We start from the raw sequence: 18080 nt of genomic DNA, 5'->3' as shown, positions 1-18080 counted from the left end.
AGATAAACTCACATGTGCTACTTTTTGTGTATACCTTACCTTGATTCGTACCTGTCCTTTTCAGGGCACAGACAGTATAAATCTGCCCAGCACTGTCCCCGCCTCCCAACCACCAGTCAAGCCTCCCACCACCGGCTCTGGCACAGACCATATAAGTCTGCCCAGCACCATCTCCACCTCCCGCCACCGGCTCTGCCACCCAATCTCGGCTAAGCTCCTTAGGATCCATTCCTTCTGAACAGGAATTCCTTTATATTTATCCCAAGCATGTTTCATTCTGTAATCTGACTAGAATATTTCTTACTATAATTTGTCTTGGATTATACCACTATAAAGGCTTCTAATTTTGTGTAACATTTGATATATTTTTATTTCATTGTCAATATAATAGATTAGGGATTGTCAAACTTTTCATCCAAGTGACACACTGAGGGCCTGGAACAATTGGAGAAGAGAGGGAGCAAATGGGCATAAGTACATAAGTACTGCCATACTGAAAAAGACCAAGGGTCCATCAAGCCCAGCATCCTGTTTCCAACAGTGGCCAATCCAGGTCACAAATACCTGGCAAGATCCCAAAAAAGTACAAAATATTTTATACTGCTTATCCCAGAAATAGTGGATTTTCCCCAAGTCCATTTAATAATGGTCTTTGGACTTTTCCTTTAGGAAGCCGTCCAAACCTTTTTTAATCTCTGCTAAGCTAACCACCTTTACCACATTCTCTGGCAACGAATTCCAGAGTTTAGTTACACGTTAAGAAACATTTTCCCCAATTCTTTTTAAATTTACTACATTGTAGCTTCATCGTATGCCCCCTAGTTCTAGTATTTTTAGAAAGCGTGAACAAACGCTTCACATCTACCCGTTCAACTCCACTCATTATTTTATAGATCTCTATCATATCTCCCCTCAGCTGCCTTTTCTCCAAGCTGAAGAGCCCTAGCCACTTTAGCCTTTCCTCATAGGGAAGTCGTCCCATCCCCTTTATCATTTTCATCGCCCTTCTCTGCTCCTTTTCTAATTCCACTATATCATTTTTGAGATGCAGCGACCAGAATTGAACACAATATTTGAGGTGTGGTCGCACCATGGACCGATACAAAGGCATTATAACATCTTCATTTTTGTTTTCCATTTCTTTCCTAATAATACCTAACATTCTATTTGCTTTCTTAGCCACAGCAGCACACTGAGCAGAAGGTTTCAACGTATCATCAACGACGACATCTAGAGCCCTTTCTTGGTCCGTGACTCCTAACGTGGAACCTTGCATGACGTAGCTATAATTCGGGTTCCTCTTTCTCACATGCATCACTTTGCACTTGCTCACATTAAACGTAATCTGCCATTTAGACACCCAGTCTCCAAGTCTCATAAGGTCCTCTTGTAATTTTTCACAATCCTCCCACGATTTAATGACTTTGAATAACTTTGCGTCATCAGCAAATTTAATTACCTCACTAGTTACTCCCATCTCTAGGTCATTTATACATATGTTAAAAAGCAGCGGTCCCAGCACAGAGCCCTGGGGAACCCCACTAACTACCCTTCTCCATTGAGAATACTGACCATTTAACCCTACTCTCTGTTTTCTATCTTTTAACCAGTTTTTAATCCACAATAGAACACTACCTCCTATCCCATGACTCTCCAATTTCCTCTGGAGTCTCTCATGAGGTACTTTGTCAAACGCCTTCTGAAAATCCAGATACACAATATCAACCGGCTCACCTTTATCCACATGTTTGTTCACTCCTTCAAAGAAATGTAGTAGATTGGTGAGGCAAGATTTCCCTTCACTAAATCCATGTTGTCTTTGTCTCATTAATCCATGCTTTTGAATATGCTCTGTAATTTTGTTCTTAATAATAGTCTCTACCATTTTGCCCGGCACTGACGTCAGACTAACCAGTCTATAATTTCCCGGATCTCCTCTGGAACCTTTTTTAAAAATCGGCGTTATATTAGCCACCCTTCAATCTTCCGGTACCACACTTGATTTTAAGGATAAATTACATATTACTAACAATAGCTCCGCAAGCTCGTTTTTTAGTTCTATCAGTACTCTGGAATGAATACCATCCGGTCCAGGAGATTTGCTACTCTTCAGTTTGTAGAACTGCCCCATTACATCCTCCAGGTTTACAGAGAATTCATTACGTTTCTCCGGCTCGTCAACTTCGAATACCATTTCCGGCACCGGTATCCCACCCAGATCTTCCGAAGATCCACGCTGAGGAGTGGAAATTTGAGAGGAGCCTGGTGGCGAGATCACTTATAGCCCGTGGATGTTACTTCCAAGTGGAAGGAACTTGAGGTTACCAAAATGGGTCTGGAATTACCTTGCCTCCACAGGCCAAGTGAAAATCTCCTGCCGTCAGTAGTATGCCTATCTTTGCAGTGGATGAAAGGGCTATTTCTCTACGCTTGTCAAATTCACAGGTTTTTTTTTTTAAGTGGAGGCCACTTTGAAAAACACGACCAAGTCCATCACCAAAGACAGTGGCCTGCACCCTGGGTAAGGAGGGAGTCCTCATCCAATGGCACAGCTGGCCTGGGAATTTCCCCTTCGATAATGCAGTTGGCCCAGATGCTCAGGCACATTCAAAGTGGCTTGTGTAACTAAAGCAAAGCCTACCATTTCCCTACACCTGTCTCTCCTACTCACACACACACTCTCTCTTCCTGTTCTTGAGCTCATACACCCACACACTGTTCTCTCTCTCTCTGACATTGCCTTCTGACAAATTTTCAAAAGGGCATTCTTTTAACAATCTCATATATTTTGCCCTTTTCATGCTTCATCCAAATTGGAGAGTGGAGATATTAATTTAAGATTATTGAGGGAGGAATAAAAACACTTTTTAGATGAACACTATCCCTTTGGTTTAAACAATTAAGTTTGAAGAAAAAAATTATAATATATTCTTGAGGTTATATAAGTAGTAAGACAGAGAAGGAGTGATCCTGTTATGTGATGCCATGATATAACTAATACTTTGTATTATTGTCTTTTATATATTTGGTTTATGCTTTCACATATCTGCTCTTCAGGTAGATTGTGGGGTTTTTTCTCTCTCCTCCACCTTCCCTCTCCCCTTCTCTCCTCCATCCTTTCTTTCCCCTTCCTCCTTCCTTCTTCTCCCTCCCTTCACCCTCTCCCTTTCCATTCCGTCTTCCACCCATTCTCCTCCTCCCCTTTTTCCCCTTCCTCTATTTCTTTTTCTCCCCTCCCCTAGGAACGCAGAATATCTTTTTGGTTAGGAGGGCCACACAAATCAATTCCTAGCCCACACCAAAGTTCTGTAATTGATGGTGTGTTGGGCAACATATTGGTAGAGCTTTGAAGCCTGTGACCACCCCATTCCACTTCCTAGGCCTTACTCTTTCCCCATCTCCCTTCCTCTCCCCCTCCTTCTCATCTTCTAACCACCATTTATTTCACCTCACCCCTCTCCCATCCTCCTTTCCCCTTTCCCCAATACCTTCCCCTTCTCCTCCCCTCTTCTCCTCTTCCCCTTCATCCTTCCCCCTTCTTCCTTTGGTCCTTTTTTAGTTTTCAGTGTAGCATTCATAATTTTTGGTAAAATTTTACTTTTTCTCCATTTCCTTTATTTTGGTTATGTGTTTTCTTTAATTATATACTTATTTATTTATATATTATAAGCAGTTGCTTGGCAGAATTATACTTTTATAGGGTTTTATCTAATTGGAAGTATAATTTGGACCTAATTAAAGTCTGGTATTTTTCTCCTTTTTAGGGCTATTATTAGAGTTTATTTATTTATTTATTTATTTATTTATTTATTTGTTGCATTTGTATCACACATTTTCCCACCTATTTGCGGGCTCAGTGTGGCTTACAATAAGACTTGAATAATAGAAATACATTTGTTACAAATAAGTTATGGATTACATTGAACAGAGTTGTGCGAGGCATTCGAATATCGTTGGTAGTATAACAATGGGACAAAACATAGAAACATTAGAAGGAAACAATGGGAAAAAAGGGCATTATTAGGCGTTATTAGGCGCCTAGACATATAGTGAACATAGTTCCGTGGACGAATGTATGGATGACTGGATAAAGGGATGATGGAACAGATGCGGATGTGTGTTGCATTGTGGACAATGAGTGGTCTCTATGTGTTTTGGCTCTTTCCATAAGTTTGTTCGAACAGGTGTGTCTTCAGTAGTTTACGGAAGGAGGCTTGTTCGTTGATCATTCTTAGGTTGCGTGGTAATGTATTCCAAGATTTCGTGCTCTTGTAGGAAAAGGTTGACGCGTGTATCGTCTTGTACTTCAAGCCCCTGCAGGTTGGGTAATGAAGGTTGAGGTGAGTTCGGGATGATCTTTTGGCGTTTCTAGGTGGTAGGTTTATTAAATCAGACATGTACGCTGGGGCTTCACCGTAAATGATCTTATGGACTAGTGTGCAAGTTTTAAAAGTAACGCGGTCCTTGAGTGGAAGCCAATGTAGTTTCTCTCGTAGTGGTTTTGCCCTTTCATATTTCGGTTTTCCGAAGATGAGCCTGGCTGCTGTGTTCTGGGCTGTTTGAAGTTTCCTTAGTATTTGCTCTTTGCAGCCAGCGTATAATGAGTTGCAGTAATCCAAGTGGCTAAGGACGAGGGATTGCACTAGGCTGCGGAAGACGAATCTTGGGAAGAATGGTCTAATTCTTTTCAATTTCCACATCCTGAAGAACATCTTCTTGGTTATGTTGTTTGCGTGAGTTTCGAGTGTTAGGTGGCGGTCGATGGTCACTCCAAGGATTTTTAGTGTTTCTGAGATTGGAAGTTTTAGGTTTGGTGTGTTTATCACGTTGAATTCTGTTGTGTTGTATTGGGAGGTGAGTATCAGGCATTGAGTTTTTTCTGCGTTCAGTTTCAGGCGGAACGCATCTGCCCATGTGTTCATGATGTGTAGACTTTTATTGATTTCGCTGGAGATTTCTTTGATGTCTTGTTTGAATGGGATGTATATTGTCACATCATCGGCGTATATGTACGGGTTGAGGTTATGGTTTGATAGGAGTTTTGCTAAAGGGATCATCATTAGGTTGAATATAGTTGGAGAGAGAGGTGATCCCTGTGGGACTCCACATTCAGGTGTCCATGCCTTGGACGTGGTTGAGTTTGATGTGGCTTGATACGAGCGCAGGGTTAGGAACCCCTTGAACCAATTCAAGACATTTCCTCCGATGCCAAAGTATTCAAGTATGTGTATTAGGATTTCATGATCAACCATGTCGAAGGCGCTGGACATGTCGAATTGTAAGAGGAGTATATTGTTGCCGGTTGCAATTCTTTGTTTGAATCTGGTCATTAGGGTGACTAATACTGTTTCTGTGCTGTGATTCGAACGGAATCCTGATTGGGCATCATGCAGTATTGAATGTTTGTCTAGATAGTTTGTGAGCTGTTTGGTTACCATACCTTCGGTTAGCTTGGTTATTAGTGGTATGGATGCAATTGGCCTGTAGTTGGTTATTTTGTTTGTGTTTTTCTTTGTGTCTTTGGGAATTGGTGTGAGTAGGATTTTTCCTTTTTCTTTTGGGAAGAGTCCATTTTGTAGCATGTAGTTTATGTGATTTGTTAGGTTTGTTATGAATTGTTGAGGAGCAGTTTGCATGAGGCTATTTGGACATATGTCAAGTTTGCAGTTGGATTTGGCATATCTTTTGAGAGTTTTAGAGATGAGTTCTTCTGGTAATAGTTCAAATTCGGTCCAGGTTCTGTCTGCTGGGTGTGTTCCTTCTTCTGGATCTAGACAGTCTAGGAGAGTGGTGTATTCTGTAGTGCTGGCGGGTATTTTTTGTCGTAGTTGTACAATCTTCTCCTTGAAGTATTTTGCAAGGTTGTCAACGCTTGGTGTATCTTTGCCGTTGGTTGTAACAGGTGTGGTGTCTAACAGTTTGTTCACGAGGTTGAAGAGTTTATGTGTGTCTTTGTAGTTTGGTCCTATTAATGTTTTATAGTGTAGTCTTTTTGTCTGTTTGATGGTGTATTTGTATTTTCTCCGAAGTTGTTTCCAGTCGTTTAGTGTTTGTTCATCTCTCTTTTTATTCCAGGCTCGTTCAAGTCTCCTGACTTGTGTTTTCAGTTTTTTCAGCTCTTCGTTGAACCATGGATTTGCATTTTTCCTGTGTGATGTTCTGGTTTGGACTGGGGCGATTTTGTCTAATGTTGTTGTGCTTATATCGTCCCATTCTTGGAGGAATTGGATGGTGCCAGCGTTTGCAGTCCATTCACTCTGGTAGATCTGTTGCCAGAATGTTGTGGGGTCTATTTTTCCCCTTGTTGTGTAGGTTGTTCGCTCATGTTTGTTGATTGTGTTTGGTTGTGTTTTTTGCCAGTAAAGTGTGACATTTGCTTTATGGTGGTCTGACCATAGTGTGGGTGTCCATCTTGTGTTGGTGAGTGTGATAGCTGAGTTCGGTTCGAGTCTATTTGTTATGATATCTAGTGTGTGTCCTTTTTCGTGTGTTGGTTGTAAGTCGGGTGTTTGCAGATCCCAGAGTTGTAGGAATTCTTTGAATTCTCGTGTGCTTGGTAGGGTGTCATCTTCTAGGTGTAAGTTGATGTCTCCTAGTATGAGGATGTTTGAGGTTGATACGCAGGTATTCGAGATGAAATCCATGAGTTGTGTTTGGGCGTCTTGCCATTTTCCTGGTTGCCTGTAGAATAGGATTGTGTTAAGGTGTCCTATTAGACTTGGATGGTTGATTCTTGTCGATGCAATTTCAAGTTGTGGTGAGGTAGATTCGCCTGTGATTGTGATGGTGAAGTCAGGTTTGTATATTAAAGCTATTCCGCCTCCTCTTTTTTCTCCATTTCTTGTCCAGTGCGTGATTTTGTATTCTGGTGGGCACGTTAGTAGGATTATGGTTTTCTTTTTAATACCCACTTGCTTCTATAGATGTGTTTTTCCCCTGTCCTTTATATTATCTTTTACTGGATTACTTTTTTACTGGGATATTTTTCCGACAGGCACTCATTTGAGTTTTCTGTGATTACAGCCACACCATTGTTAATAAATAATATGCAATCTATCATTGAAAACCTATACTTCTATGATTGTGAGTCAACTTATTTATATTTTGCTGACACCGTTTCAGTAGTACTCAAGGTACTTCCCTGTTAGGCTCACAATCTAAGTTGATAGCTGAGGCAATGGAGAGTTAAGTGAAATCTAATCACCACTAAGTTTGTTTAGTTCCATTCTTTCCACAAGGATTCCTTTGTGTTTATCCTATGCATTTTTTAATTCCGTTACCATTTTCATCTCCACCATCTCCTGCGGGAAGACATTCCAAGTATATATCACCTTCTCTGTGACAAAGTATTTCCTGACATTATTCCTGAGTTGGCGGCTCCCTTACAACCTAAATTCATGTCCTTTAGTTCTACCACCTTCCCATCTCTGGTAAAGGTTTGTTTATATATTAATACCTTTCAAATATTTGAATGTCTGTATCATATCACTCTTGTCTCTCCTTTCCTCCAGGGTATACATCTTCATGTCATTAAGTCTCTCTTCATACATCTTGTGGCGCAAACCCCATACCATTTTCATTGCTTTTCTGTGAACCGCCTCAAGTCTTTTTACGTCTTCAACAAGATATGGCCTCCAAAACTGAACACAATATTCCAAGTGGGGTTTCACCAACAACTTGTACAGGGGCATCAACACCTCCTTTCTTCTACTGGTTGTGCCCCTCTCTATGCAGCCTAGCATCCTTCTGGCTGTGGCAGGGCCACCGAGAGGAGGGGCAAGGGGGGAAAGATTCCCTGGCTTAGCCTCCAAAGGGGGCCCAGCGCCAGCAGACACTGCTCCCTTGGTCTGTCTCTCTCCTGTTCCTGTATGTCGGGTCCCAGGTGATTGCATTAACGTGATAACCCAGATCCTGGCACACAGGAGCAGGAGAGTGACAGACCGAGGAAGCAGCAAAGGCAGGAAGGTAAGGGGGAAGGGGGACAGCAGCCCAAGTGGAGGGAGCGGCAGCAGCCTGAGTGGGGGAGGCGGAGACCTGGAGGCAGCAGAGGTCTGACTGAGGGGCGGCAGCGGTGGCCCAAATGGAGGGGGCAGTGGTGGCCCAAGTGGGGGGGGGGCAGCGGTAGCCTGAGTGGGGGCCAGTGGTGGTGACGGTCCTGCCCCGGCTCTGTCTCTCTGTGGCCCTGGTCTGTGGGCACCGCGTTGTCACATTTATCTATAACTAGGTGGTTTACAAAAGAACATTCACATTATTTATATCACAGAACATAAAACAAAACAGATCATAATAACAATTGTCTTCAAAATTGTTTCATCACCTTAAGATCCGTAGACACCATCACCCCAAGGTCCCTCTCCTGAACTGTGCTTATCAATATCTCACCTCTCCTTTCATTCCAAGCTTATAGATATCTTTGATCAGATCCTTGTCCAGCTTCTCCATTTGTGCCGGAGGACTGTAGATAACACCCATATAGATACAGGTTCCATCTTCTCTTTCCAGGATGATCCATATTGCTTCTTCTTTTTCCCAGATTCCCTGCATTTCAGCTGCTCTGATATTGCTTTTCACATACAGTGCCACTCCTCTGCCTCTTCGGCAATAATACTTGTATATTGATACTGAAGTTACAGAGAATCCCAAACAAAAATTCAGAGAGGCTGATGTATATACAGAAGCAAACTACAAAACAGTAACTACAACAGAAATATCATCCACTTCATTGTACATATAACCTAACTCTGGTTTTTTTATGAGCAAAATTGTCCATCACGAAGAATCTTTCCCTTCGCAAGCACCCCTATATTCCATAAATGGGAAGCTTTTTTCTCTGTTCTACCTTTTTTTATGGATGTACAGTGCAGAAAAACCTAGCCAAGGAAAAAGTAAGATAATTGGGAGAGCGATGCCTATCTGTCACAGACAATAGAGACATCCTTAGTCTCAAATATTTAATGATCTGAGATGCAAGAAAAGCATCTCACACACAGACCAGTCATGGGTATCTCATTCATTCTGTGTAATTTGACAACTTTGTTCAAGGATACAGTGGGAGCAGTGCCTCATTATCCAATTTTTTTTGCTGCTGCAGTTCTCACAGCTCGAGCTTTTCTAGTTCTTCCTTTAATCTATCATCTTTAGTTCCAACTTTTTTTATCATTTTAAAAAGCATTCCAAAATAGACATTAAAAAAGGATAAGGTTAGGCAGCATCAGCACACCATAAACAAAATATAGAAAGTAAATAAAGAAATAAATTACTGCCTCCAGTTACAAGCCTACATAACGAGAGGAATCAAGAAACCAAAGAGAAGAAAAAAAGTCACCAAATATTCTAAAAGTACAAAACTCCTTACTAATCAAATTGTATTAACAATTAGACCCATCCCACACTTTCTATGTTTATGCTTGTGCATGCACTCCATTGCCTGCATTGTTTGACCCAACAGAGTGGAGGAGTGGCCTAGTGGTTAGAGTGTTGATCTTGCAATCCAGAGATGGCTGGTTCAAATCCCACTACTGCTCCTTGTGATCTTGGGCAAGTCACTTAACCCTCCATTGCCTCAGGTACAAGCTTAGATTGTGAGCCCTCCTGGGACAGAGAAATATCCAGTGTACCTGAATGTAACTCACCTTGAGCTACTACTGAAAAAGGTGTGAGCAAAATCTAAATAAATGCATGCATAAGTATTGCCATGCTGGGACAGAGAGAAGGTCCATCAAGCCCAGCATCCTGTTTCCAACAGTGGCCAATCCAGGTCACAAGTACTTGGCAAGATCCAAAACAGTATAATACATTTCATGTTGTTTATACTAGAAATAAGCAGTGGATTTTCCCCAAGTCATTTTAATAATGGCCTATGGACTTTTCTTTTAAGAAATTATCCAAAACCTTTTTAAACCCGCTAAATTAACTGCTTTTACTACATTTTATGGCAACAAATTCCAGAGTTTAATTACACGTTGAGTGAAGAAATATTTTCTACGACTCATTTTAAATTTACTACTTTGTAGCTTCATTGCTTGCCCACTAGTCCTAGTATTTTTGGAAATATTAAACCAGCGATTCACATATACCCATTCCATTCCACTCATTACTTTATAGATCTCTATCATAGTTCCCTTCAGCCATCTCTTCTCCAAGCTGAAGAGCCCTAGCCGCTTTAGCCTTTTCTCATAGGGAAGTTGTCCCATCCCCTTTATTATTTTCGTCGCCCTTCTCTGTACCTTTTCTAATTCCATTGCTCTAAAAAATATGGGCCAATTTTCCCTAGCGTCAGAAATGTCACACGCCAGGGCTGGAACTATTGCTGGTGCCTGCGTTGGGCTGGCAGTAGCTCCAGATTAGCTTGCCATTAGCCCACATTGGGCTTACCGCTGCTTTGTAAAAGGGCCCCTATATTCCTAATAGCTAGAAAAGATTTTTGATATGCTAAAAGTAGTCCTATAGAAATGAATGGGAGTTGCGTGACTGAGGTAGTGCTCCAACTCAGATATATTCCAGTTGCATCTGAAGACTATCAAGAATGACTATCTACCTTCACATACCTCTGCACAAAATCATGGAATAAACTACCGAATGCTAAAAAAACAACGCATGACTTGACAACTTTCCGGAAGTTATTGAAGACGCACCTGTTCGAAGAGACTTACAATAAAAATCCTCTTTAATGACTTGATTCCATTCTACATCTAAACCAACTAATACTGATCCCTTCTAATTTGATTATGTTAATCACATTGTCACTATTGGTCATTATATCTTACCTGTTTTATTTTGTGTTATGTAAATAATTCTACTGACCTATCTACCTAATTTCTTGCACAGTAATATGTTAAATTAGACCATATCTCTTTCTCTGTTTATGATTATACCTTTTGAAACATAGTGTAAGCCACATTGAGCCTGCAAATAGGTGGGAAAATGTGGGGTACAAATGCAGCAAATAAATAAAAATATGCATATATTTTGCTGAATCAGTGTTTGTAGACAAGTCTGTGTGTACAATGGAGGGCACAATCTGATTATTTGTGATAGCTCTCCTAAGTTGCAACCATTAATCCTCTCGACCCAATTTATTTTGACTAATTTGAGCCTACAGTGAAAGTCATGCTGACTTTTGACTACAGCCTTTATTTCTTAGGGCGAGGCAAAGATGATGATTGATGACAAGGTGTTCCGAATTATCCAAGAGAACTGTTGGGATCCAGAAGTGCGGATTAAAGAGATGAATCAGACAGGTAAAGTCTATTATTTACAAGGGAGAAAATCAAAGGAAAGCTGCGCTGCTTTTTAACGACAGCATCCTGTGACATGACATGGTTTGCCACGGGTCTAAATTACGGGTGCCAGTGTAATAGATAATATGCACAATTAAAGCATTTTTGCCATGGAAGAATTGCAATATCAGGTTGTCCTCTTTGATCATCACAGCAGCATCAGCTTTATCTTATTTTATTTTATTCATTGCATTTGTATCCCACATTTTCCCACCTCTTTGCAGGCTCAATGTGGCTTACAATACATCATGAGAAAATATACATATTAGTATTACAGAAGAATCTTCGGTAGCCTGATAATGATAAAACATGGTAGTAGTTTAAGAAGCAAATATTATAAGACAGTTCCGGACATATGTATAGGAGTTCACATTTGTAGATCTTTGTGATATGCCTTGTTAAAGAGATGGGTCTTCAGTAGTTTACGGAAGTTAGTTCGTTCAAGGATCGTTTTTAAGTTGCGCGGCAGCGCGTTCCAGAATTGTGTGCTCATGTAGGAAAAGGTTGACGCATGCGTTAGTTTGTATTTTAGACCCTCTCAAGCAGTGGTGAGAGATTTGATACTAACCACTGGACAGCTTTTATCTTCTTAGTCCCCATACTTTGGAACAAGCTGTCACCTGAGCCCAGAGCAGAGATCATTGGCCCTGGGTTTAAAGCTGCTTTGAAAACCTCGCTATTCTCTCAGGAATTCTTCACTATGTTGAGTCACAGAGGGTGCGATCTGTCCTTAAGGGAGGTTGTCGCAAATGCCCATTGGCCACCGTTAGAAACAGTATACTGCGCTTGATAGACCTTTGGTCTGTCCCAGTATGGCAACACTTATGTTCTTAATGGTTAGGGATCAGCTCCCCTTCACCGTTCTCTCCCTTCTTTATGTTCTCAGCATTTATTTAAGGGGTCCTTTGAGAAAGCCGTGCTGAAAAATGGCTTGCCTTTTGAGGCGTGCGCCGATCCATTTTTTTAGCGCGCCTGTAAAAAAGGCCTCTTTTTTTTTTGCTGAAAATGGACGTGTGGCAAAATGAAAATTGGCGCGCGTCCATTTTGGGTCTGAGTCCTTACCACCAGCCATTGGCCTAGTGGTAAAGACTCACGTGGTAACTGGGCGGTAATGGCCTATGCACGCCAAATGCCACTTGGCGCGTGTCCGTTACATGTGCCCGAAAAGAAAATATATTGTTCAGACGCGTGTATCGGACGCATGCCAAAAATGAAATTACCGCAAGAGCCACGCGGTAGTTGGGCGGTAACTCCATTTTGGCACATGGGCGTGCATAGACGCTTACGCGGTTTAGTAAATGGACCCCTCAGTGAAGTATTATATTTATTGTGTTATTCTCATGGTGTTTTCTGACCCTGTGGCCTTTCTTTGTCCTTAGTATGTCTGTGTTTCCTTCTCTTTACATTGAACTACTTGTAAATCTCTTTACTGTTAATGATTTGTACTTAATCAAAATCTGTCAAACCTTAAATCATATGCCAGTTTCAGTTTTTCTTTCTCTAAAGGAAGAGGGCAAATATCTTTGTTCAATGGACAGTCCTTATTTTGGTTCTGTAGCTGTCAAAATTGTAAAATTAACATCTGTATTTGACTGTGTTTAGGGGTAAATCATATCAAAGAAAATAGCCTCCCGTAACAACATTATCCCATTTATAATTCATATGTCATTTAACTTAAGTGAATATGTTACAGAAAATTATTCAGATTAGTTTGTTATTTTGTGAATGGTTTAAATCTCCCAGGAGGACAAAAAAAAATTGAGAAGTAAAAACTTGTGCTAAAAAAAGAAAAGCTTCTGGATTTTTTCCTGAACCTCTGGTCCTTGATTGTTTCTAAGCTGAGGTAAACAACGTTACATAGCTTCTTTGAGTAGGTTAAAATAAAGAGAACTTGCAGTACAATGGCTGCTTGCAGCCAGCCAGTGATAAATGGAAAGGCTCACCCTTTAAGGGGAGCCGATTACAACCGGGCTGAAGGCTCAGGAAGAACCTGGGGTGGGGGGGGGGGAGAGGGAGGGAGGAGTGGGAGTGGATAGGAAGGATAAGAGATTGAAGGGTGATGGGAAAAGGGGCGGGTAGGGAGGAGGGGTAAAGAAGGGCTGTGAAGGGAGACACAGCGCCATTTGGATTTCAGCAAGCAGAGGGAGCAGTGTGGGGCAGCCAGCCCTTTCAGTCTGGGCCGGCATCTCAAAGGCAATTTGGGGCGCCGGCAGGAAAGCGAATTTGTAGACAATTCAACAATGGACATTGCGCATGGCACCCCTGTAAATTCAGGCATGTCTGTGCAGTGTGTGGGGGGGGACATTCAGCAGGGCAATGTCGGCAGCAAAGGGACAGGAAGCAGCAGCCAGGGTACTCGACTATGCCGTCGGGATACACTGGTCAGTAGTTGGGGTCAGCTGGCGCCTTCGCCAATTAAGTTAGAGCGTATGCAGGTATGGCTGGCACGTTACTATGATAGGGTAAGTGCGGAGGCCATCACCTCCGGTTTTACTTTGGGTTATGTTATTCCTTATCAGGGCCCTTTATTGCATTCTACACATTACCCCAGAAATGCGGTCTCAATACATGCGCATCATCAGATTGCAGCTGAGAAAATTCAGAAGGAGTTGCTTAAGGGTAGAATAGCTGGGCCGTTTCGTGAGCCACCTTTTGAAGCCATGATAGTTTCGCCAATTGGGATTGTTCCAAAAAAGGAGCCCGGGAAGTTTCGATTAATACATAATCTTTCTTATCCCGTGGGGCAGTCGGTTAATGATTTTATCGATCCTATAACTTGTTCGGTGCACTATGCTTCTGTGGATAAGGCGATAGAAGTAATCAGGGGTCATGGGAGTCAGGCTTCTTTAGCGAAGGCTGACGTGGAGTCGGCTTTTCGCTTGTTACCGGTGCATCCAGATTCTTTTCCGCTGCTGGGGTTCCGTTTCAATGAGCACTTTTACTTTGATAAATGTGTCCCGATGGGCTGCTCTATTTCCTGTGCCTTTTTTGAGCAATTTAGTTCCTTTGTACATTGGGTGGTTGAGCAGGTCACTTCAGTAGGGGCGGTAGTCCATTATTTGGATGATTTCTTGTTAGTGGGTAAGGATGCGGGCGACTGCGCGGTTTTGTTGAGCACTTTCAAGCGAGTGGCGGCTCATTTTGGGATACCGTTGGCTGAGGATAAGACTGTTGGGCCTGTGAATGTGATAACGTTCCTAGGTATAGAGTTGGATGTGCCGGCCCAGTGTTCTCGTCTGCCAGCGGAAAAAATTACACGCTTGCTGGAGGCAGTGCGGGCGATGCAACAAGTTAAAAAAGCTACTCTTAAACAATTTCAGGAGCTCTTAGGTTTGTTATGTTTTGCTACCAGGGTAATGCCAATGGGTCGCATTTTCGCCAGAAAGCTGGCTTTAGCGACAAGGGGGGTACTGAAAGCTCACTATCATATTCGAGTGACACAAAGTATTAGGCAGGATCTAGAGGTCTGGGGTGTATTCTTAGAGCAGTTTAATGGTAGAACTTTTTGGCACGACCTTCCGCAGCCCGCAGATGCATTGGAACTGTTTACAGATGCGGCAGGGGGTGAAGGTTTTGGTATATATTTTCAAGGAGCGTGGTGTGCTGAAAAGTGGCCGGAGGCATGGATTCAGGCAGGGATTGTACGGGATATAACCTTTTTGGAGTTATTCCCCATATTGGTGGCTTTACATATTTGGGGGTCGGGTTTGGCAAATAAAGCTATTGTCTTTAATTCAGATAATATGGCAGTAGTAGAGAGTTTGAACAGATTATCTGCCAATACAGTGCCAGTTATTAATTTGATAAGAGCGATAGTGTTGCAGTGTCTGCGTTGGAATATATCCTTAAAGGCGAAGCATATTCCTGGGAAGCATAATATTATAGCGGATGCTCTTTCTCGCTTTAAGTTTGCAGATTTCAGATCCAAGGCTCCCATGGCAGACAACAGGCCGACAACAGTGCCAGACATCGTTTGGACTTATGGCCCCGTGAAGTGTGGGAGTTAGCTCTTCAGGCATTGTCGCCGGCAACAAGGAAGAAGTATATCTCAGCTTTTCTGTTTTATATGCAGCACATGATGGAGTCTGGTAATGGAGGGTTGTTCACCACGGACGCATTAGTGGGCTTTATATCAGCGGCTCGAAGGGAGGGTCGCAGTAGGGCGCAGGTGGCCATTACAATTGCTAGTATCAATTTTTTCTCCAAATTATTTGGCTGGGAGAATCCCACCAAGGCTTTTGTAGTGTCAAGGATGATGAAAGGGTGGCACAGGGTAGTGGGTTCCTCAGTGGATAAGCGTCAGCCTATTTTACATGGTGATCTGGGTGCCTTGTTTGCAGTTATGGATGAGGTGTGTGATTCGCCATTTGAGGTACGGCTATTCCGCTGTGCCTTCGCATTGGCTTTTCATGGGGCCCTTAGGGTGAGTGAGTTGGTGGCCCAGTCTAAGTCTGCGGGGGCTGACAAGGGTTTGTTAATGCGGGATGTGACTATTACACAGACGGGGATTGATTTACTCATACGAAGCTCAAAAACTGACCAGTTGGCTAGAGGTACACACATGTGGATTACACCACACTCACCGGAAACTACATGTCCTTTATATAATCTGCAGCAGTACCTGCAGATTAGACCAATGGGGGGTGTCTGGCTGCTGCTTCATGCTAATGCGTCCCCATTGACTCGATTTCAATTCATCAAAGTATTGCAGTTGTGTGTTACTCGGGCGGGCTTGGAATCTGCGACATTTAGTTCGCACTCATTCAGGATTGGGGCGGCGACTTCGGCTGCTCTGCATGGGGTTCCATGTGAACAAATTAAACGGTTAGGCCGGTGGGGATCGAATGCGTACAAAAGATACATTCGGCCTCCACGTTAGTACCCCTGTTAGGGTTAGCCCTGTTAGGGTGGGTGGTTCTTTACTTGGGTTGGCTTTCCTGTTGTTGCCATAGTTGATAATATGTTAATTGCATGTGACTTGCCATATTTGATAATATGTTAATTGCATGTGACTTGCAGGTGACGTGGTGGAACAGTACCAGATATGGATCTGTGGTCACTCTTATGTGCATTGGGCACATAAGAGGGCAGCTGTACGGCCTGATGGGGTGAATTTGGGCTTTCCGAGGGGGAAGGTGGCTGTACGATGGTTGGGTAAGAGAGGGATGCTGTGGGCTCAATTGTTGCCAACCATAAAGTGGGAGTTGATGACTTCCAGTGCGCCACAGTTTCTCATCCTGCATTTAGGGGGCAATGATTTAGCGGGGATGAACAGTGTGCTATTAGTGAAAACAATACAGAATGATTTATTAAATTTGGCATGTTTGCTGCCCCGGACCAGACTCGTCTGGTCGGATATTATTCCACGACGAGTTTGGAGGGGCGAGAGGTCGCATACAGCGATCGATGGCACACGCAAAAAAATTAATAGGTGGATGGGTAAATTTATGGGGTCAGTTAAAGGGCAAGTGATTGTGCATGAGTTCCTTAAAGAATCTTGTGCGGGTTTATATAGATCGGATGGGGTCCACCTGTCTGATGTGGGCCTGGATATATTCAACTTTGATTTACATAATTTTATTGAAGCCATTACGCTGGTGGTAGGTCGCAGCCAGGGTTTGGGGGGAGCCCGCGGCGAACGAGGAGTCGTTGCCGTGGGCTGTGGCATAAGCTATGGAACTTAGGTAACATTAGCGACGAGTACACAGCACCTCAGCGGATAATATGGCAAAGTGAGTTACTATGTATATGTTAATGACCTGTTGAAAGTTACAATACTGAGCGAAATGTTATGCCTGCATGCGGGCAGGATTACAGAACAAGATGGACACGGCTAGTCTCCTGGCTTGGACGGCCAGGGGGCCAATAGCTTTGGTGAAAGTGGTAAATGCATCCTTGTACGGGATGCATTTAATTGGACAGCGTGCTATAGCAGACAGCACTGAGGAGGAACAGAGTGCTTGGACGGCACAGCCTGTAGTAATATAAGCAAGAAGGGCTGTGTACTCGGAGGGAGATGTTTATCAATGATGTTTATCAATGATGTTTACCAATGATTGTTTATGTGAAGGTTTACGGTAAATAAATTGTTGCGGACCTGGCTGCGGCCTAAATAAATCCACATTCGTTAAAGAAATTGGCTTCTGGTGTGGTGTTTGGATAGAAGGGGGTGACTGAGTGAATGCCGAATGCCTGTGTTGATGGAAAGGCTCACCCTTTAAGGGGAGCCGATTACAACCGGGCTGAAGGCTCAGGAAGAACCTGGGGTGGGGGGGGGGGGGAGAGGGAGGGAGGAGTGGGAGTGGATAGGAAGGATAAGAGATTGAAGGGTGATGGGAAAAGGGGCGGGTAGGGAGGAGGGGTGAAGAAGGGCTGTGAAGGGAGACACAGCGCCATTTGGATTTCAGCAAGCAGAGGGAGCAGTGTTGACCCGCCCTCCCGCCCATGAGGTACGGGGGAAGGGTCGTTGTCGCAGCAAGGCATAAGCTATGGAACTTAGGTAACATTAGCGACGAGTACACAGCACCTCAGCGGATAATATGGCAAAGTGAGTTACTATGTATATGTTAATGACCTGTTGAAAGTTACAATACTGAGCGAAATGTTATGCCTGCATGCGGGCAGGATTACAGAACAAGATGGACACGGCTAGTCTCCTGGCTTGGACGGCCAGGGGGCCAATAGCTTTGGTGAAAGTGGTAAATGCATCCTTGTACGGGATGCATTTAATTGGACAGCGTGCTATAGCAGACAGCACTGAGGAGGAACAGGGTGCTTGGACGGCACAGCCTGTAGTAATAT

The 18080-nt window shown here is 43.0% G+C and overlaps 1 protein-coding gene across 2 annotated transcripts in view; it reads left to right on the top strand.

Moving 5' to 3' along the window:
• ACMSD (aminocarboxymuconate semialdehyde decarboxylase) overlaps positions 1-18080 on the top strand; it is an 81311-nt gene that overhangs the window by 15376 nt on the left and 47855 nt on the right. The window contains exon 3 of one of the 2 annotated variants that reach the window (XM_030210381.1): positions 11144-11240. The exons of the other annotated variant lie outside the window; for it this stretch is intronic. Coding sequence (XP_030066241.1) covers positions 11144-11240 — 97 coding nt within the window. The remainder of the gene's footprint in view (positions 1-11143; positions 11241-18080) is intronic. 2 annotated transcript variants of the gene reach the window in all.

The sequence above is a fragment of the Microcaecilia unicolor genome, chromosome 7 (assembly GCF_901765095.1).
Source record: "Microcaecilia unicolor chromosome 7, aMicUni1.1, whole genome shotgun sequence".
Taxonomy (NCBI): Eukaryota; Metazoa; Chordata; class Amphibia; order Gymnophiona; family Siphonopidae; genus Microcaecilia; species Microcaecilia unicolor.
This window is presented reverse-complemented; position numbering and strand designations above follow the sequence as displayed.